Here is a 21,399-nt window from a genome sequence, read left to right on the forward strand (position 1 = left end):
AAAACATGGAAATTACAAAAGAAAGGGTGAAAGACATGGAGGATACAGTGAGATCTCAAATCATTTAATTGGAGTTTCAGAAAGAAACATAACCAAGGATAATAGGTGAGAACTTTCCAGAATTGATGATGGAAATCATTCAATAGATTCAAGAGATCCACCAATACCAAGTAGGAAAACAAGAAGAAATCTACAGCTTGATACATTATATTAAAACCTCAGACAACCAAAGTTTCAGAAATTCAGAGTCCAGAGGGAAATAAAAAGGAATTATCTTCAAGGGAGTGACAGTTAACTAACTGTTGACTTAATAGCAATAAAGGACAGCATAAGTCATTGGCATCTTCAGTGTGCTGAAAGAAAATAACTTCCAACTTACAATTCCATACAGAGTAAATCAGGAAATGAAAACTCAAATCCACTCTGAGATACCACTACATACTACTCAGATGGACAAAAATTTAAAGTTTGACAATACCAAGTGTTCTCAAGGATGTGAAACTGCAAGGACAAATAACACTTCCATTACTGGAGTGATGGTGCTTCTTCTTTGAAAAATAACTCTGCATCATCTAAAAAAGATGAAAATATGCACACTGTATGGCTCAGCAATTTAATTCCTGGGGCTCTTACTTGGAAATCTATATGCATGTGTACACTGGGACATTCATAAGAATGCTGTAATAGCCCCAAATTAGAAACAATGCAAATGTTTATTAATAGTATAACAAATAAATTGTTGTATATTGGTACAATAGGATCCTATACAACAATAAAAGTAAACGGACTTCAACTGTTTGTGACAACACAGATAAATCTTGTAAACATAAGAGGAGCAAAAACCAAGAGAATCCCTGAAGTATAATTCTTTTTTCATAACCATCAAAACCAGATACATCAAACTATATCATTTAAGAATGATGTAAAGTTTAGAAACTAAAGGAAATCAAGGAAGTGGTTACCATAAAAGTAAAAATATTTGGTTATTTCTAAGGTGAAGAGCAGGGTTATAACCAGGAAGGGATATGGAATATATGAATGTGAGTGGTATTTCTGGGGCACTCATTAATTCTAAATTTCTTGACCTAGATAGCAGTTTTTTTTTTACATCTAAATAAAACATTTATTTAAAAATTCAGTGTAGAAGTAGACACAATTCTTTCTTTTTTTAAACATCTTTATTGGAGTACAATTGCTTTACAATGTTGTGTTAGTTTCTGCTGTATAACAAAGTGAATCAGCTGTACCTATACATATATCCCCATTTCGCCTCCCTCTTGCATCTCCCTCCCACTCTCCCTATCCCACACCTCTAGGTGGTCACAAAGCACGGGGCTGATGCTATGTCTGCTTCTTTATTCCTGTCTTGCCCCTAGGTCCTTCAGAACTTTTTTTCTTTCTTTCTTTTTTTTAGATTCCATATATATGTGTTAGCATACAGTATTTGTTTTTCTCTTTCTGACTTACTTCACTCTGTATGACAGACAACCTCACTACAAATAACTCAATTTTGTTTCTTTTTATGGCTGAGTAATACTCCATTTTATATATGTGCCACATCTTCTTTATCCATTCATCTGTAGATGGACACTTAGGTTGCTTCCATGTCTTGGCTATTGTAAATAGTGCAGCAATGAAAATTGTGGTACATGACTCTTTTTGAATTACAGTTTTCTCAGGGTATATGCCCAGCAGTGCTCGGTTGTATGGTAGTTCTATTTTTAGTTTTTTAAGAAACTTCCATACTGTTCACCTTAGCAGCTGTCTCAATTTACATTCCCACCAACAGTGCAAGAGGGTTCCCTTTTCTACACACCTCTCCAGCATTTACTGTTTGTAGATTTTTTTGATGATGGCCATTCTGACTGGTGTGAGGTGATACCTCATTGTAGTTTTTTTTTTACATCTTTATTGGAGTATAATTGCTTTACAATTGTGTGTTAGTTTCTGCTTCATAACAAATTGAATCAGTTATACATATACATATGTTCCCATATCTCCTCCCTCTTGCATCTCCCTCCCTCCCATCCTCCCTATCCGACCCATCCAGGTGGTCACAAAGCACCGAGCTGATCTCCCTGTGCTATGCGGCTGCTTCCCACTAGCTATCTATTTTACATTTGGTAGTGTATATAGGTCAATGCCACTCTCTCACTTTGTGCTAGCTTACCCTTCCCCCTCCCCATGTCCTCAAGTCCATTCTCTAGTAAGTCTGTGTCTTTATTCCTGTCTTACCCCTAGGTTTTTCATGACATTTTTTTTCTTAGATTCCATATATATGTGTTAGCATATGGTATTTGTCTTTCTCTTTCTGACTTACTTTGCTCTGTATGACAGACTCTAGGTCCATCTACCTCACAAGAAATAACTCGATTTTGTTTCTTTTTATGGCTTAGTAATATTCCATTGTATATATGTGCCACATCTTCTTTATCCATTCATCTGATGATGGACAATTAGGTTGTTTCCACCTCGTGGCTATTTTAAATAGAGCTGCAATGAACTTTTTGGTACATAACACTTTTTTTTTTCTTTTTTGTGGTACATGGGCCTCTCACTGCCATGGTCTCTCCTTCCATGGAGCACAGGCTCCAGATGCACAGGCCCAGTGGCCATGGCTCACGGGCCCAGCTGCTCTGCGGCACGTGGGATCCTCCCGGACCGGGACACGAACCCACGTCCCCTGCATCGGCAGGCGGACTCCCAACCACTGTGCCACTAGGGAAGCCCCATGACTCTTTTTGAATTATGGTTTTCTCAGGGTATATGCCCAGTAGTGGGATTGCTGGGTCATATGGTAGTTCTATTTTTAGTTTTTTAAGGAACCTCCATACTGTTCTCCATAGTAGATGTACCAATTCACATTCCCACCAGCAGTGCAAGAGTGTTCCCTTTTCTCCACACCCTCTCCAGCATGTATTGTTTCTAGATTTTTTGATGATGGCCATTCTGACTGGTGTGAGATGATATCTCATTGTAGTTTTGATTTGCATTTCTCTAATGATTAATGATGTTGAGCATTCTTTCATGTGTTTGTTGGCAGTCTGTATATCTTCTTTGGAGAAATGCCTATTTAAGTCTTCTGCCCATTTTTGGATTGGGTTGTTTGTTTTTTTGCTATTGAGCTGCATGAGCTGTTTATAAATTTTGGAGATTAATCCTTTGTCAGTTGCTTCATTTGCAAATGTTTTCTCCCATTCTGAGGGTTGTCTTTTGGTCTTGTTTATGGTTTCCTTTGCTGTGCAAAAGCTTTGAAGTTTCATTAGGTCCCATTTGTTTATCTTTGTTTTTATTTCCATTTCTCTAGGAGGTGGGTGAAAAAGGATCTTGCTGTGATTTATGTCATAGAGTGTTCTGCCTATGTTTTCCTCCAAGAGTTTGATAGTGTGTGGCCTTACATTTAGGTCTTTAATCCATTTTGAGCTTATTTTTGTGTATGGTGTTAGGGAGTGATCTAATCTCATACTTTTACATGTCCCTGTCCAGTTTTCCCAGCACCACTTATTGAAGAGGCTGTCCTTTCTCCACTGTACATTCCTACCTCCTTTATCAAAGATAAGTTGACCATATGTGCGTGGGTTTATCTCTGGGCTTTCTGTCCTGTTCCATTGATCTATCTTTCTGTTTTTGTGCCAATACCACACTGTCTTGATTACTGTAGCTTTGTAGTATAGTCTGAAGTCAGGGAGCCTGATTCCTCCAGCTCCGTTTTTCGTTCTCAAGATTGCTTTGGCTATTCGGGGTCTTTTGTTTTTCCAAACAAATTTTGAAATTTTTTGTTCTTGTTCTGTGAAAAATGCCAGTGGTAGTTTGATAGGGATTGCATTGAATCTGTAGATTGCTTTGGGTAGTAGAGTCATTTTCACAATATTGATTCTTCCAATCCAGGAGCATGGTATATCTCTCCATCTATTTGTATCATCTTTAATTTCTTTCATCAGTGTCTTATAATTTTCTGCATACAGGTCTTTTGTCTCCTTAGGTAGGTTTATCCCTAGATATTTTATTCTTTTTGTTGCAATGGTAAATGGGAGTGTTTTCTTGATTTCATTTTCAGATTTTTCATCATTAGTGTACAGGAATGCCAGAGATTTCTGTGCATTAATTTTGTATCCTGCTACTTTACCAAATTCATTGATTAGATCTAGTAGTTTTCTGGTAGCATCTTTAGGATTCTCTATGTATAGTATCATGTCATCTGTAAACAGTGACAGCTTTACTTCTTCTTTTCCAATTTGGATTCCTTTTATTTCCTTTTCTTCTCTGATTGTTGTGGCTAAAACTTCCAAAACTAAGTTGAATAAGAGTGGTGAGAGTGGGCAGCCTTGTCTTGTTCCTGATCTTAGTGGAAATGGTTTCAGTTTTTCACCATTGAAGACGATGCTGGCTGTGGGTTTGTCATATATGGCCTTTATTATGTTGAGGAAAGTTCCCTCTATGCCTACTTTCTGCAGCGTTTTTATCATAAATGGATGTTGAATTTTGTCGAAAGGTTTCTCTGCATCTATTGAGATGATCATATGCTTTTTCTCCTTCAACTTGTTAATATGGTGTATCACATTGATTGATTTGCGTATATTGAAGAATCCTTGCATTCCTGGAATAAACCCCACTTGATCATGGTGTATGATCCTTTTAATGTGCTGTTGGGTTCTGTTTGCTAGTATTTTGTTGAGGATTTTTGCATCTATGTTCATCAGTGATATTGGCCTGTAGTTTTCTTTCTTTGTGACATCCTTGCCTGGTTTTGGTATCAAGGTGATGGTGGCCTCATAGAATGAGTTTGGGAGTGTTCCTTCCTGTGAAATTGTTTGGAAGAGTTTGAGAAGGATGGGTGTTAGCTGTTCTCTAAATGTTTGATAGAATTCGCCTGTGAAGCCATCTGGTCCTGGGCTTTTGTTTGTTGGAAGATTTTTTATCACAGTTTCAATTTCAGTGCTTGTGATTGGTCTATTCATATTTTCTATTTCTTCCTGATTCAGTCTTGGCAGGTTGTGCATTTCTAAGAATTTGTCCATTTCTTCCAGGTTGTCCATTTTATTGGCATAGAGTTTCTTGTAGTAATCTCTCATGATCTTTTGTATTTCTGCAGTGTCAGTTGTTACTTCTCCTTTTTCATCTCTAATTCTATTGATTTGAGTCTTCTCCCTTTTTTTCTTGATGAGTCTGGCTAATGGTTTGTCTATTTTGTTTATCTTCTCAAAGAACCAGCTTTTAGTTTTATTGATCTTTGCTATCATTTCCTTCATTTCTTTTTCATTTATTTCTGATCTGATCTTTATGATTTCTTTCCTTCTGCTAGCTTTGGGGTTTTTTTGTTCTTCTCTCTCTAATTGCTTTAGGTGCAGGGTAAGGTTGTTTGCTCGAGATGTTTCCTGTTTCTTAAGGTGGGATTGTATTGCTATAAACTTCCCCCTTAGAACTGCTTTTGCTGCGTCCCATAGGTTTTGGGTTGTCGTGTCTCCATTGTCATTTGTTTCTAGGTATTTTTTAATTTCCTCTTTGATTTCTTCAGTGATCACTTCGTTATTGAGTAGTGTATTGTTTAGCCTCCATGTGTTTGTATTTTTTACAGATCTTTTCCTGTAATTGATGTCTAGTCTCATAGCATTGTGGTCGGAAAAGATACTTGATACAATTTCAATTTTCTTAAATTTACCAAGGCTTGATTTGTGACCCAAGGTATGATCTATCCTGGAGAATGTTCCATGAGCACTTGAGAAAAATGTGTATTCTGTTGTTTTTGGATGGAATGTCCTATAAATATCAATTAAGTCCATCTTGTTTAATGTATCATTTAAAGCTTGTGTTTCCTTATTTATTTTCATTTTGGATGATCTGTCCATTGGTGAAAGTGGGGTGTTAAAGTCCCCTACTATGAGTGTGTTACTGTCGATTTCCCCTTTTATGGCTGTTAGTATTTGCCTTATGTATTGAGGTGCTCCTATGTTGGGTGCATAAATATTTACAATTGTTATATCTTCTTCTTGGATCGATCCCTTTATCGTTATGTAGTGTCCTTCTTTGTCTCTTCTAGTAGTCTTTATTTTAAAGTCTATTTTGTCTGATATAAGAATTGCTACTCCAGCTTTCTTTTGATTTCCATTTGCATGGAATATCTTTTTCCATCCCCTTACTTTCAATCTGTATGTGTCTTTAGGTCTGAAGTGGGTCTCTTGTAGACAGCATATATATGGGTCTTGTTTTTGTATCCATTCAGCCAATCTGTGTCTTTTGGTGGGAGCATTAGTCCATTTACATTTAAGGTAATTATCGATATGTATGTTCGTATTCCCATTTCCTTAATTGCTTTGGGTTCGTTATTGTAGGTATATTCCTTCTGTTGTGTTTCTTGCCTAGAGAAGTTCCTTTAGCATTTGTTGTTAAGCTGGTTTGGTGGTGCTGAACTCTCTCAGCTTTTGCTTGTCTCTAAAGGCTTTAATTTCTCCATCAAATCTGAATGAGATCCTTGCTGGGTAGAGTAATCTTGGTTGCAGTTTTCTCTCCTTCATCACTTTAATTATGTCCTGCCACTCCCTTCTGGCTTGTAGAGTTTCTGCTGAGAGATCAGCTGTTAACCTGATGGGGATTCCCTTGTGTGTTATTTGTTTTTTTTCCCTTGCTGCTTTTAATATGATTTCTTTGTGTTTAATTTTTGACAGTTTGATTAATATGTGTCTTGGCGTATTTCTCCTTGGATTTATTCTGTATGGGACTCTCTGTGCCTCCTGGACTTGATTAACTATTTCCTTTCCCATATTAGGGAAGTTTTCAACTATAATCTCTTCATATATTTTCTCAGTCCCTTTCTTTTTCTCTTCTTCTTCTGGAACCCCTATAATTCAAATGTTGGTGCGTTTAATGTTGTCCCAGAGGTCTCTGAGACTGTCCTCTGTTCTTTTCATTCTTTTTTCTTTATTTTGCTCTGCATTAGTTATTTCCACTATTTTATCTTCCACCTCACTTATCCGTTCTTCTGCCTCAGTTATTCTGCTATTGATCCCATCTAGAGTATTTTTCATTTCATTTATTGTGTTTTTAATCGATGCTTGATTCATCTTTAGTTCTTCTAGGTCCTTGTTAACTGTTTCTTGCATTTTGTCTATTCTATTTCCAAGATTTTGGATCTTGGAAATAGAATCTTGGATCATCTTTACTATCATTATTCTGAATTCTTTTTCAGGTATACTGCCTATTTCCTCTTCATTTGTTAGGTCTGGTAGGTTTTTATCTTGCTCCTTCACCTGCTGTGTGTTTTTCTGTCTTCTCATTTTGCTTATCTTACTGTGTTTGGGGTCTCCTTTTTGCAGGCTGCAGATTCGTAGTTCCTGTTGTTTTTGGTGTCTGTCCCCAGTGGCTAAGGTTGTTTCAGTAGGTTGTGTAGGCTTCCTGGTCGGGGGGACTAGAGCCTGTGTTCTGGTGGTTGAGGCTCGATCTTGTCTTTCTGGTGGACAGGTCCACGTCTGGTGGTGTGTTTTGGGGTGCCTGTGGCCTTATTATGTTTTTAGGCAGCCTCTCTGTTAATGGGTGGGGTTGTGTTCCTGCCTTGCTAGTTGCTTGGCATAGGGTGACCAGCACTGTAGTTTGCTGGTCGTTGACTGAAGCTGGGTGCTGGTGTTGAGATGGAGATTTCTGGGAGATTTTTGCTGCTTGATATTATGTGGAGCTGGGAGGTCTCTTGTGGACCCGTGTCCTGAAGTTGGCTCTCCCACTTCAGAGGCACAGCACTGACTCCTGGCTGCAGCACCAAGAGCCTTTCATCTACCCGGCTCAGAATAAAAGGGAGAAAAAGTTGAAAGAAAGAATTAGTAGAAGAAAGAAAGAGAGAGAGAAAGAATGGAAGAAGGAAAGAAAGGGAGGGAGGAAGGAAGGAAGGAAGAAAGAAAGGAGGGAGGGAGGAAGGATGGAAAGAAAGAAAGAAAGGAGGGAGAGGGAGGAATGAAAGAAAAAGGAAGAGTGAATGGAAGAAGGGAGGGAGGGAGGGAGGAAGGAAAGAAAGAAAGAAAGAAAGAAAGAAAGACAGGAGGGAGGGAGGGAGGAAGGAAAGAAAAAGAAAGAGTGAAAGGAAGAACAGAGGGAGGGAGGGAAGAAGGAAAGAAAGAGAGAAAGAAGGAAAGGAGGGGCGTAGGGAGGGAGGGAGGAAGGGAAGTTAGGAAAAAAGAAAGAGCAGGTAAAGTAAAATAGAATAAAGTATGAAATATAGTAGCGTTATTAAAATTAAAAAGTAATTACTGAAAAAAAAAACGGACAGATAGAACCCTGGGACATATGGTGGAAGCAAAGCTATACAGAGAGAATCTTACACAGAAGAATACACATACACATTCACAAGAAGAGAGCAGGGGGAAAAATCAAAAATCTTGCTCTCCAAGTCCACCTCCTCAATTTGGGATACTTCGTTGTAAAAAGAGGAAAAGGGCGAGAAGTCTGAAATCTTGCTAAGTCCACCTCCTTAATTTGGGATAATTCGTTGTAAAAAGAGGAAAAGGGGGGAAAGTCTTAAATCTTGTCCTCAAAGTCCACTTCCTCAATTTGGGATGATTCGCTGTCCATTCATGCACTCCACAGACGCAGGGCACATCAAGTGGACCGTGGAGCTTTAATCCGCTGCCTGCGAGGCTGCACAGAGAGATTTCCCTGTCTCTTCTCTGCTCTTACAGCTCCCGGGTCTCAGCCTTGGACCGGGCCCCGCCTCTGCGCGTAGGTCGCTGGAGGGCGTCCGTTCTTCGCTCAGACAGGACGGGTTTAAAGGAGCCGCTGATGCGGGGGCTCTGGCTCACTCAGGCAGAGTGGAGGGAGGGGCGCGCAGAGTGGGGCGGGCCTGCGGCGGCAGAGGCCGGCGTGACGTTGCAGCAGCCCAAGGCGCTCCGTGCGCTTTCCCGGGAAAGCTGTCCCCGGGTTCCGGGACTACGGCAGTGGCGGGGTGCACAGGCCCCCCAGAAGGTGGGGCGGACAGTGATCCGCGCTCGCACACAGGCCCCGCAGCGGTGGCAGCAGCAGCAGTCCCAGCGTCCCACGCCCATCTCTGTGGTCCGCGCCTTTAGCCGCGGCTCGCGCCCGTCTCCGGCGCTTCCCAAAGCAGCCCTCTTAATGCCCTCTCCTCGCGCACCAGGAAACAAAAGCGAAGAAAAAGCCTCTTGCCTCTTCGGCAGCTCCAGACCCTTTCCCCAGACTCCTTCCGGGCTAGCCGTGGTGCACTAACCCCTTCAGGCTCTCTTCCTGCCGCCAGCCCCAGTCCTCTCCCTGCGCTCCGACTGAAAGCCGCTACCCGAGCCTCAGCTCCCAGCCCCACCCGCCCCGGCGGCCGAGCAGACAAGCCTCTCGGGCTGGCGTGTGCCTGAGGGCACCGATCCTCTGTGCCAGAATCTCTCCGCTTTGCCCTCCACACCCCTGTTGCTGTTCCCTCCTCCGCTACTCCGAAGCTTCCCCCTCCACCACCTGCAGTCTCCGCCCGCGAAGGGGCTTGTAGTGTGTGGAAACCTTTCCTCCTTCACGGCTCCCTCCCACTGGTGCAGGTCCCGTCCCTATCCTTTTGTCTCTGTTTATTCTTTTTTCTTTTGCCCTATCCAGGTATGTGGGGAGTTTCTTGCCTTTTGGGGGGTCTGAGGTCTTCTGTCAGCGTTCAGTAGGTGTTCTGTAGGAGTTGTTCCACGTGTAGATGAATTTCTGATGTATCTGTGGGGAGGAAGGTGATCTCCGCGTCTTACTCTTCCGCCATCTTCCCAGGGTCCCCTGTTTCTTGTTTCTTAAGGTAGCATTGTGTTGCTATAAACTTCCCTCTTAGAACTGCTTTTGCTTCATCCCATAGGTTTTGGGTTGTCGTGTTTTCATTGCCATTTGTTTCTAGGTATTTTTTGATTTCCTCTTTGATTTCTTCAGTGATCTCTTGGTTATTAAGTAGTGTATTGTTTAGCCTCCATGTGTTTGTGTTTTTTACAGATTTTTTCCTGTAATTGATATCTAGTCTCATAGCATTGTGGTCGGAAAAGATACTTGGTATGATTCCCGTTTTCTAAATTTATCTAGGCTTGATTTGTGACCGAAGATATGATCTATCCTGGAGAGTGTTCCATGAGCACTTGAGAAGAAAGTGTATTCTGTTGTTTTTGGGTGGAATATCCTATGAGTATCAATTAAGTCCATCTTGTTTAATGTATCTTTTAAAGCTTGTGTTTTCTTATTTATTTTCATTTTGGATGATCTGTCCATTGGTGATAGTGGGGTGTTAAAGTCCCCTACTATGAATGTGTTACTGTTGATTTCCCCTTTTATGGCTGTTAGTATTTGCCTTATGAATTGAGGTTCTCCTATGTTGGCTCCATAAATATTTATAATTGTTATGTCTTCTTGGATTGATCCCTTGATCATTATGTAGTGCCCTTCTTTGTCTCTTGTATAGTCTTTATTTAAAGTTTATTGTGTCTGATATGAGAATTGCTACTCCAGCTTTGTTTGGATTTCTGTTTGCATGGAATATCTTTTTCTATCCCCTCACTTTCAGTCTGTATGTGTCCCTAGGTCTGAAGTGGGTCTCTTGTAAATAGCATATATACAAGGCTTGTTTTTGTATCCATTCAACCAGTCTGTGTTTTGGATGGAGCATTTAATCCATTTTCATTTAAGGTAATTATCGATATGTATGTTCCTATTACCATTTCTTAATTGGTCTGTATTTTTTATTGTAGGTCTTTTCCTTCTCTTGTGTTTCCTGCCCAGAGAAGTTCCTTTACCACTTGTTGTAAAGCTGGTTTGGTGGTGCTGAGTTCTCTTAGCTTTTGCTTGTCTGTAAGGATTTTAATTTCTCCATTGAATCTGAATGAGATCCTTGCTGGGTAGAGTAATCTTGGTTGTAGGTTTTTCCCTCTCATCACTTTAAATATCTCCTGCCACTCCTATCTGGCTTACAGAGTTCCTGCTGTAAGATCAGCTGTTAATCTTATGGGGATTCCCTTGTATGTTATTTGTTGCTTTTCCCTTGCTGCTTTTAATATTTTTTCTTTGTATTTAATTTTTGATAGTTTGATTAATATGTGTTCTGGCATGTTTCTCCTTGGATTATCCTGTGTGGGATCTTCTGTGCTTCCTGGACTTGATTAACTATTTCCTTTCCCATATTGGGGAAGTTTTCAACTATAATCTCTTCAAATATTTTCTCCGTCCCTTTCTTTTTCTGTTCTTCTTCTGGGACCCCTATAATTTTAATGTTGGTGCATTTAATGTTGTCCCAGAGGTCTCTGAGACTGTCCTCAGTTCTTTTCATTCTTCTTTCTTTATTCTGCTCTGCAGTAGTTATTTCCACTATTTTATCTTCCAGGTCACTTATCCATTCTTCTGGCTCCGTTATGTTGCTACTGCTCCCTTCTAGACAATTTTTAATTTCAGTTATTGTGTTGTTTATCATTGTTTGTTTGCTCTTTAGTTCTTCTAAATCCTTGTTAAACGTTTCTTGTATTTTCTCCATTCTATTTCCAAGATTTTGGATATCTTTACTATCATCACTCTGAATTCTTTTTCAGGCAGAGTGCCTATTTCCTCTTCAGTTGTTTGGTCTGGTGCGTTTTTACTTTGGTCCTTCATCTGCTGTGTTTCTCTGTCTTTTCATTTTGCTTAACTTACTGTGTTTGTGGTCTCATTTTCTCAGGCTACCAATTTGTAGTTCCCGTTGATTTTGGTGTCTGCCCCCAATGGTTAAAGTTGGTTCAGTGGGTTGTGTAGGCTTCCTGATAGAGGGGATTGGTGCCTGTGTTCTGGTGGATGAGGCTGGATCTTGTCTTTCTGGTGGGCTGGATTGTGTCTGGTGGTGTGTTTTCGGGTGTCTGTGACCTTATTATGATTTTAGGCGGCCTCTCTGCTAATCGGTGGGGTTGTGTTCCTGTCTTGCTAGTTGTTTGGCATGGGGTATCCAGCACTGGAGCTTGCTGGCCATTGAGTGGAGCTGGGTCTTAGCACTGATATGGAGATATCTGGGAGAGATCTTGTAGATTGATGTAGACACCATTCTTTTTTTTTTTTTTTTTTTTTTTTGCGGTACGCGGGCCTCTCACTGTTGTGGCCTCTCCCGTTGCGGAGCACAGGCTCTGGACGCGCAGGCTCAGCAGCCATGGCTCACGGGCCCAGCCGCTCCGCAGCATATGGGATCCTCCCAGACCGGGGCACGAACCCGTATCCCCTGCATCGGCAGGCGGACTCTCAACCACTGCACCACCAGGGAGGCCCTTTTTTTTTTGTTTTTTTTTTGTTTTTTTTTTGCCGTACGCAGGCCTCTCCCATTGCAGAGCACAGGCTCCGGACACGCAGGCTCAGCGGCATGGCTCACGGGCCCAGCCGCTCCGCGGCATGTGGGATCTTCCCAGACCGGGGCACGAACCCGTGGACACCATTCTTGAGTTAGCTCTCCTCTTCCAGCCACAGCGCTCTCCCGACCCTGGTCCAGGCATCATGAGCTTCAGCTCTGAGGACTACCTGTGCACTGCCTCCTTCTATCACAAGGTGTTCAGAGACAGCTTGCGCCTGTCCTTGGGTCTCTCTGGGGTCTGTGGCATGAGTAGCTTCCACTCGCAGTCACAGTCCTGCTGCAATGTGGCCTCCTCAGCAGCCTGCTTCTCAGTCTCCTAGCTCTGCCTGGGCCTGGCCTACCGCCCATGCCTGGCATTCGATGTGCTGGACCTGAGTCAGGTGGTGGTGCACATGTAAGAGTACAGGTTCTTCCACACTAACTAGAAGGAGCAACTTCAGGGCCTCAACAACCTCTCCACCGTGCAGCAGCTGGAAATGCAGAACTGCGTGCTCAAGGTCTAGCTGGCTGTGCTGTGGCAGCGCCAAGCCCAGCAGTCACGCCTCCGCCTAGATAGTAGTTTTATAAGTATTTGCTTTATGTTTATTCCTTATATTGCTTTTTTATTGTTTTGTTTGGGAGGTAGCATTTTATAGAGACTTGAATGAAATGAGAGAGCAAACCATGCACAAGTCTGGGAGGATTTTCTCTAACTGGAATGCTCTTGACCCAGCATTTTCACGTGTAATAGTTTATCCTCTAGAAATACCCCTACAAGTTTGCAAAATTATATGTTCATTGCAACATTGTTTTGAACATGCAAGTAATTTTGTATTGAGGGCTTATCTTCAGAGGGGATTTTTCTCCAAGAAAACGCTAAACGTCAGATTGTAGAAATGTCCCTTCAGAGTTGTTTCTTTTTTTTCTGGCAGGCATCTTGTATATTTGCTCCACACCAATTTAGTATTAATGTCTTAGGAAATCCTACAGCACATGAGGAGTGTGAATTTAGATTCTCATAAGTCTACTTGTTGCCCCCAAAGCCCTGCAAAACTCTCTTGCATTTCCCCAAGCTGCTCAGTGAGAGCCAGAGTGTCTGGGAATCCACATCCCGCTCCCACCCTCCAGTCCCCTGGAGGCAGAATTTTTAAAGCGGCTACTGTGTGCAAACGTATAAACACTCCAGTGCCTCCCGCCGGTTGTCTCAGTTGTCTCTTGAGCTCTATGGGATTGAGCCAAGGTCACCTTTCGTGGGACTCTGCTCCGTCCTGCCCCTTTGTGTGGCCTCCTGCTCCTCCCTGTCCCCCTTCCCACCCCTGCCAGTTTCTCCTGGGAACCTTTCTAACAAAAAACGTTGAGAAAACCAGCATCTGTTTTTTGGGAATCCAACCTAAGAATTGGATTGACTGGTCCCCAAGTCAGCATTTAGGTGTTCAGATGTCCCTCAGTATTGGAAGTAGCCTGGAATCCTACTCTCTGGGACTTTTGCAGCCTGAGTGCGAGATCTGAGTTCTCTTTGCCAACTTCATTCACCCTCTCTGTCAGATCCAAATTGGAAAAGAATACTCATATTAGATCCTGTGATGGTTAATTCTATGTATCAGCTTGGCTAAGCTGTGGTGCACAGATGTTTGGTATAACACCTGTCTAGATGTTGGCTGCGACAGTATTTTTCATATGTGATCAATGTTAAATCATCAGTAGACTTTGAGTAAAAGCAGATCACCTTCAATAGTATGGGCAAGCCTCATCCAGCCAGTCTAAGGACTTAAGAGAAAAGACTGAGGCCTCCCGAGGAGGAAGGAATTCTATCTCCAGACAGCCTTTAGATTCAAGACTGCAATATTAACTCTTGCTTGGGTCTCCAGCCTGCTGACCTGCCCTGCAGATTTTGGATTTGCCAGCCCCTAGAATTGCAAGAGCCACTTACTTAAAATAAATCTGTCTCTCTGTCTCTGTCTCTGTGTCTCTCCATCTCTCTGCTTCTCTCTGTGTCTCTCCAATCCCCTCCTCTCTCTCTCTCTCTCTCCACACACACAAACACACACACACACACACACACACACATCCTATTGGTTCTGTTTCCCTGGAATACTGTGACTAATACAGATCACATTAAATGTCCCTGATCAGCGTCCCTTGTTCTGGACATTTCTCTGTTTAATTAGTCCATGTTCACTTTCATGTAGGTTACAGTACATCTTAGTTTTGTGTTATTTTCTCCCCATAATTATGTGAATACTTAGTGTTCTAGCAATATGATGTGATGCTGAAAATAATTATATACTTACTCCCCTAAATATGATTTTGACCACTTGGGGAACCATGTGAAATTTCAATAGGATCTGTCTGTTCAAGTCCATATTTGTCCTAATTATGAACCCAATCTTGTTACATATATTTACTGTCTTTTAAAGGTAGAAGTTTCACCAACTTGGATATTGGGAGAAAGTTCTAGTGTAAAGTCTGTCACTGATTCATTATGTAACCTCAATATAACAACCCAACTATTTATACATGAAGATAAAATGAATATTTTTCTCAAAAAAAAAAAGAAAGAAAAGCTAAAGTTCTAGGTTATTTTTTGTGGCCAGCCTCTAAGATGGCCCTCAGTGATTCACGCCCCTGTATGGTTCCCCCCACACACATTAAATTGGCTGACCTGTGACACCAATAGGATGGTGTAGAAATTGCAGAGTGTGTCTTCCAAGGCTAGGTGGCAAAGATAGCGCAGCTTCTGCCTTGCTCTTTAGGGTCACTCCTTCTGGGTGAAGTCAGCTGCCGTGTTGCAAGGACACTCAAGCTTCCCTCAGAGGGGGGGCGGTCCGCGTGCTGGGAACTGGTTTCCTACAAGGAGCCACGTGGGTGAACTTAGGGTTGGATCTTCCTGTCCTCATTAAGCCTGCAGATGACTATCGCCCCAGATGACTTCTTAACCAAAACCTCATGACAATCCCTGAGCCAGGACCTCCTGACCAAGCCACTCCTGGATTCCTGACTCACAGAAAATGTGGAGAAAATAAACATTTTTAATTGTTTTAAGCCATGGTTTGGGGGTAATTTGTTACACAACAATAGATAACTAATGCAAGTAGTTTTTATCAAAGGCTCTTTCTAGTGACTTCACATTTTAAAAAGTCACATTTTAACCTCTGGCCAGGGTTCTAGATATTATTTGAAGGTGCTCTGTAGTAGTTAGTGGCATGTGTGTGGCATGGATAGTGGTTGAAAAGAAGGGAAAGCTGGCATGTGGAAAAGAGGTAGAAGTTGCAATGAACTTTTAATGTCACATTCTGCAGATGTGGCTGCATTTGTGAGTATGTGACCAAATTGAGTGTTTACCTTCAGAGAGTAGCCAAGCAGAATTATGTAATCAATATGATTTGATACAAGTGAGCACTATATCTAGAATGTGAAGACATGGTTTGGGGTCTGCCACTTTCACACTAAGTTGAAGAGGTCAAGGAACCCTAACTTTTATGTTCCTTGTGTGGACACGAGGGGATAACACCACCCATCTCACACCATGTAGTAAGGGAGCCTGAGGTGACAGAATATATTTGAAATCAGTCTGTGAATCATGGAGGGTCATACGAAGGGAAGTAATTATTATTATTAATTATAATACTTGGGGACATGTAAATGGAAGCTTTTCTAGATTTTACAGACCAGGAAAGAGTTCATTTTAAACTTGAGTTTACCTTGCTCTCCAAGATCATATCACATTCACCAGGAAGTACCCAGTCACACAGGAAAATCCAAAGTTGTGATAGAAGCTTTTCCTGAGTAGGACCACGAAGATTTTTCTAAACCGATGTGTATGATATGCACTTCCTTTAATTAAAAACATTTAAATGAAGACACGTCCACCGTATCAATGCAGTAGATTTCCCTTGTGTTTTGTGATCATTGGCCCATGTTGCCGTATTCAGTTTGCCTGTTCACGTTGGCAAGCCCAGAGCATCTTAGCACAAGCAGACATCTTCTGGCAGTTTCCTGACTACGTACAGCTGGGCAGATAACAGAGGGACACTGCCAGTGGGAAACAAATATTTTCCAGGAGAAATGAGGTGGAAAAGAGAAATTATAACTCCAGGATTTCATCAGACTCACAAGGTGTTCTCTCCGCCAATAAACCAATCACTAAATGCATTCTGAGGTACCCAAGCCTCTTGTTAATGAGGAAACACTGCCAAAGGAAAATCAGAGAAAAGGCAGAGGCTTCATTTTGACAGCACTTTAAATTCTTCAGCTTTGTGAAAGTCTTAGTTGTCATCTCACTTCTTGACAAACATTTGGTGGCTCCTCAAAGTGTGGTTTGAGGACCATGTCAGCAATGTTGACTCTCAGGCCCCACACAGACCTGCCAATCAGAATCCACGTTTCATCAAGTTCCCCACGCGATTCATACACACACTGGTCTGGTCTGTTACTCCATGTCATATTTTGCAACACTTAGAGCAGGAAAATAAGCTGGAATCATCTAGTTCGGACTCCTGCTCTTAGACTGGTGAGTTATTACTATCTGCATATTACAGATGAGACACCTAAGACTCAGGGAGCTTAAGCCAGTTGCCTAAAGTCACAGAACTTGATATCTTCTGCCAAAAACACAGTATCAAGCCATACATACCAGCTTTTTCAGGGTCTGCTCAATCTCCCTATATTTCCCTTTGAGAGAGTGGATTTCCTGGTCTATATTCATTTCTGGAGAAAAGACAGACTTTATCTACTTATTTTGGCTTTTGCTCTCCAAACCAGGAAAAATGTTTCAGAGAAATGTTATAGTTTTGCCTAAGGGAGAATCATTTTGGCACATAGAAATTAGAACATTACCTAACACCATACACAAAAATAAACTCCAAATGGATTAAAGACTTAAATGTAAGACCAGACACTATAAAACTCTTAGAGGAAAACATAGGAAAAACATCCTTTGACATAAACCACAGCAAGATCTTTTTTGACCCACCTCCTAGAGTAATGGAAATAAAAACAAAAATAAACAAATGGGACTTACTTAAACTTAATAGCTTTTGCATAGCAAAGGAAACCATAAACAAGAAAAAAAGAAAACCCTCAGAATGGGAGAAAATATTTGCAAATGAAACAACAGACAAAGGATTAATCTCCAAAATATACAAACAGCTCATGGAGCTCAATATCAAAAAAACAAACAATCCAGTTAAAAAATGGGTGGAAGACCTAAATAGACACTTTACCAAGGAAGGCATACAGATGGCTAAGAGGCACATGAAAGGATGCTCAACATCACTAATTATTAGAGAAATGCAAATAAAAACTGTAATGAGGTATCACCTCAAGCCAGTCAGAATGGCCATCATAAAAAAATCTAGAAACAGTAAATGCTGGAAAGGGTGTGATGAAAAGGGAACCCTACTGCACTCTTGGTGGGAATGTAAATTGATACAACCACTATGGAAAACAGTATGGATGTTCCTTAAAAGACTAAAAATAGAACTACCATATGACCCAGCAATTCCACTACTGGGCATATACCCTGAGAAAACTATAATTCAAAAAGAGACATGTACCCCAATGTCCACTGCAGCACTGTTTACAGTAGCTGGGACATGAAATCAACCTAAATGTCCATCATCGGATGAATGGATAAAGAAGATGTGGTACATATATACAGTGGAATATTACTCAGCCATAAACAATGAAATTGAGTTATTTGTAGTGAGGTGTTCTGTCATACCGAGTGAAGTCAGAAAGAGAAAAACAGATACTGTATGCTAACGCATATATATGGAATCTTAAAAACAGAAAAAAATGGTACTGATGAACCTAATTGCATGTTAAGAATAAAGAGGTAGATATATAGAGAATGGACTTGAGGACATGGGCTGGAAGGGGGAAGATGGGGCGGAGTGAGAGTAGCATCGACATATATACACTACTGAATGTAAAATAGTTGGCTGGTGGGAAGCAACAGCATAGCACAGGGTGATTGGCTTGGTGCTTTGTGATGACTTAGAGGGGTGGGAGAGGGAGGGTGGGAGAGGGAGGGTGGGAGGGAGGCTCAAGAGGGAGGGGATATGAGGACATGTGTATGCATATGGCTGATTCGCTTTGTTGTGCAACAGAAACTAACACAGTATTGTGAAGCAATTATACTCCAATAAAGATCTATTATAGACTCCCTTATCTTGCAGCTGCTCGGGGACCTGGAGGAACTGGAGGCGAAGCGGGCGGCGCTGAACGCCCGGGTGGAGGAGGTAGGAGCCTGGGGCGGGCGGGCCGGCACGCGAAGGTTGCTGAGTTTCACCGCTCTCCTCTCTCTTCCCAGGGCTGGCTCTCGCTCTCCAAAGCTCGCTACGCCATGGGTGCGAAGTCGGTAGGGCCTCTGCAGTATGCCTCCCGCATGGAGCCCCAGGTCCGCGTCTGCACCAGCGAGGCCCAACCCCAGAAGTTCTGGATGGTGAGAGCCGGCACCCAGACTCCAGAGGAGGTGGGACCCCGCGAGGCAGTTCTGCGCAGGCGCAAGGGTCTCACGAGGACCCCGGAGCCAGACCCCTCCCCAGCTCCCCAGGACCCTCTGAACTGGTTTGGAATCCTGGTACCTCACAGTCTACGGCAAGCTCAAGCCAGCTTCCGGGAGGGTCTGCAGCTGGCTGCAGACATGGCCAGCCTTCAGATCCGCATCGACTGGGGTCGAAGCCAGCTCCAGGGGCTGCAGGAGAAACTCAAGCAGCTGGAGCCCGGGGCTCCCTGACCTGCCACCACAGAAGCAAGGCAGCGAGCACAGCTGTTCTTCGATGTGGCTGCATTATCTCAGGCCTTCTTCCTTCACAGATTGCCCCCCACCCCAGCTATTCCTCCCTCCTTAATACTTCTCTGGTCTGCATGTTTCCAACTTTGTTAGGTGGGGACGTTTGAAGGGACAAAGTGAGTAATGTTGAAAGCCTCTACTCTGAAACCACTTCTAGACTTCTATTGTCTCAGGACATATTCATGTGGGGCAGGCACAGACCTGTTAGGTTAGTTCATATCACTGAACAACTGTAACAACCTGATGCATAAATCAGCTGTGGTTTTTCATTAAAGGACGAAATATTGCACAGCTACTGGCAGGGAAGGAAAAGAAGTAGGTGCTTCGGTTTCTCTAGATCCTTAAAGGTGATTTTGATGGAGGAAAAAACCATACACAGCTAACAGATCAGGATAGAATGATTCCTCATCGATAAAACACACACACACCCGAGTAAATGGGCAGCGCTTGGCAGGTTTTAAGCCAGAAAGTAAAAAGGATCGGACCTAGATTTTCAAGGGAAATCTTTCAAGAGACCATTCAGGTTTTTAAAAACTTGCCTTTATCTTTCCAAGAGTGAGTCTTTTAATTGGTTGAAGGGCCAGGAACTCTGTGTCAATTCATATTCCTACTGGCCTGTTGATATCTTTAGCAGTTTCTAGGAGCTAATTGTTATGTTTGGTGGATGTTAGTTTTTTGTTCATAATATGAGATGTAAATGTTTTTCCCAGTTTGTCTTTTAATTTTGCTTATGGTGGTTTAAAAAAAAAATGAACTTTTTATTATAAAATAAAACACATTACATTAAACTGCAAAAAAAAAAAAAAGATCTATTATAAAAAAAAGAAGCATAGACTTGAGAGCTTGAGGGAGACCTGCTTCCAAATGTATCATGGAGCTTCTTTCTGTCGTGTGTGTGTGTGTGTGTGTGTGTGTGTGTGTGTGTAGCCCCTTTGGTGCACTTGATCATATAGAGGGGTGTCTCTTGAAGAAAAACTTACAGCAGAACCTGCTGTTGTATATATTTATACGTGGCACTGTACTGTACTTAATTTAGCCCTCCATGCAGAAAGGGTCATGAATATGTATTTTGCCTAAGAAAATTATTTCTTTTCACAGCCTCATGTGTGATGCTGCAGGCTAAACTAATGAGCATGACTAATTTTAGCCTTAGTTTTGAGGGTTTATTTTAGAAAAGGTCACGGTACTAGTACTAACCTATAGCTTATTGTGTGAGAGAAGGAAGCATCAAAAAGATATAAAACCAAGCAACTGCTGCACATCTGCCTCCAGGAATATAAATGTATTGTTTGTATTTGAGATTTAGTTCCACTTAGAGTTAGTGATATAATTAGTAAAGTGGACTTAATCCCTGCTGTGCCGTGAAAGACAGTGTCTGCTGTGGGGAGCTGGGAGGTCCATGAGCTGCCTTTCTCTGGGGTGAAGAGTGGGGGCTGGACATCTGTTAAAGCCCCGCTTGTAGACACTGTGTAAAAGAAGATTGGCACAGATGAGAAGGCTCGGTCTGACATGGTTCCAAGGGCAGGCGAAGGAGGCTGAGGCTAGATGGGATGGAGCCACTGCCTGGCCCTGCTGAGCCCAGGACTGTGAGAGCTGGAGGCCCTCGGGGGCCTGTGTTTCCACCTTCCCTTTCGCAGGGTGGGGTTGGTGGTGGTGGAGGGCGTGCTGGTCAGGGGAGGGATGGAGGGTCTGATAGGTGAAGGGGCCCACATCCTAGGGCTTCAAAGCAATCTGGCCAAATTTCAACTGGAGGCTGCCGCCCAGCAGGGGAGGAGCCTCTAGAACAGCGCTGTTCTGCAGATGTATTACGAGGATGGAAATGCTCTATAATCTTGTCACAGGAGGCGTTCAAGCACTTGAGATGTGGCCAGTGTGAATAAGGAACTGAATTTGTCATTTTGTTTCCTTTTACTTAATTGTAATTTAAATAGCCACATGTGTCTAATGGGTACCATATTGGACAAGGCAATTCTAGGAGGAGAGAGTGCTCTTAAAAGTACAGAAGTTGGGGGCGTCCCTGGTGGCGCAGTGGTTGAGAGCCCACCTGCCGATGCAGGGGACACGGGTTCGTGCCCCGATCCAGGAAAATCCCACATGCCGCAGAGCGGCTGGGCCTGTGAGCCATGGCTGCTGAGCCTGCGCATCCGGAGCCTGTGCTCCGCAATGGGAGAGACCACAGCAGTGAGAGGCCCATGTACTGCAAAAAAAAAAAAAAAAAAAAAAAAAGTAGACCTTAAGCAGGGCAGGTAGACTAGACCTCAAGAGATTAAAAAATTTAGCTGTCAGAGATATAATTGATAGCCGACAAAGGATTCCCTTTAGAAGTATC

The 21,399-nt window shown here is 42.4% G+C and overlaps 1 protein-coding gene across 1 annotated transcript in view; it reads left to right on the forward strand.

The window, feature by feature from the left end:
- NEK11 (NIMA related kinase 11) overlaps positions 1-19,858 on the forward strand; it is a 158,448-nt gene extending 138,590 nt beyond the window's left edge. The window contains 2 exon segments of the mRNA XM_082625195.1: positions 18,454-18,516; positions 18,588-19,858. Coding sequence (XP_082481321.1) covers positions 18,454-18,516; positions 18,588-19,177 — 653 coding nt within the window. The 3' untranslated portion in view covers positions 19,178-19,858.
- The last annotated feature ends 1,541 nt before the right edge of the window (positions 19,859-21,399 follow it).

Source organism: Mesoplodon mirus (assembly GCF_964341445.2).
Source record: "Mesoplodon mirus genome assembly, chromosome: 6".
In the NCBI taxonomy this organism is placed as follows: domain Eukaryota; kingdom Metazoa; phylum Chordata; class Mammalia; order Artiodactyla; family Ziphiidae; genus Mesoplodon; species Mesoplodon mirus.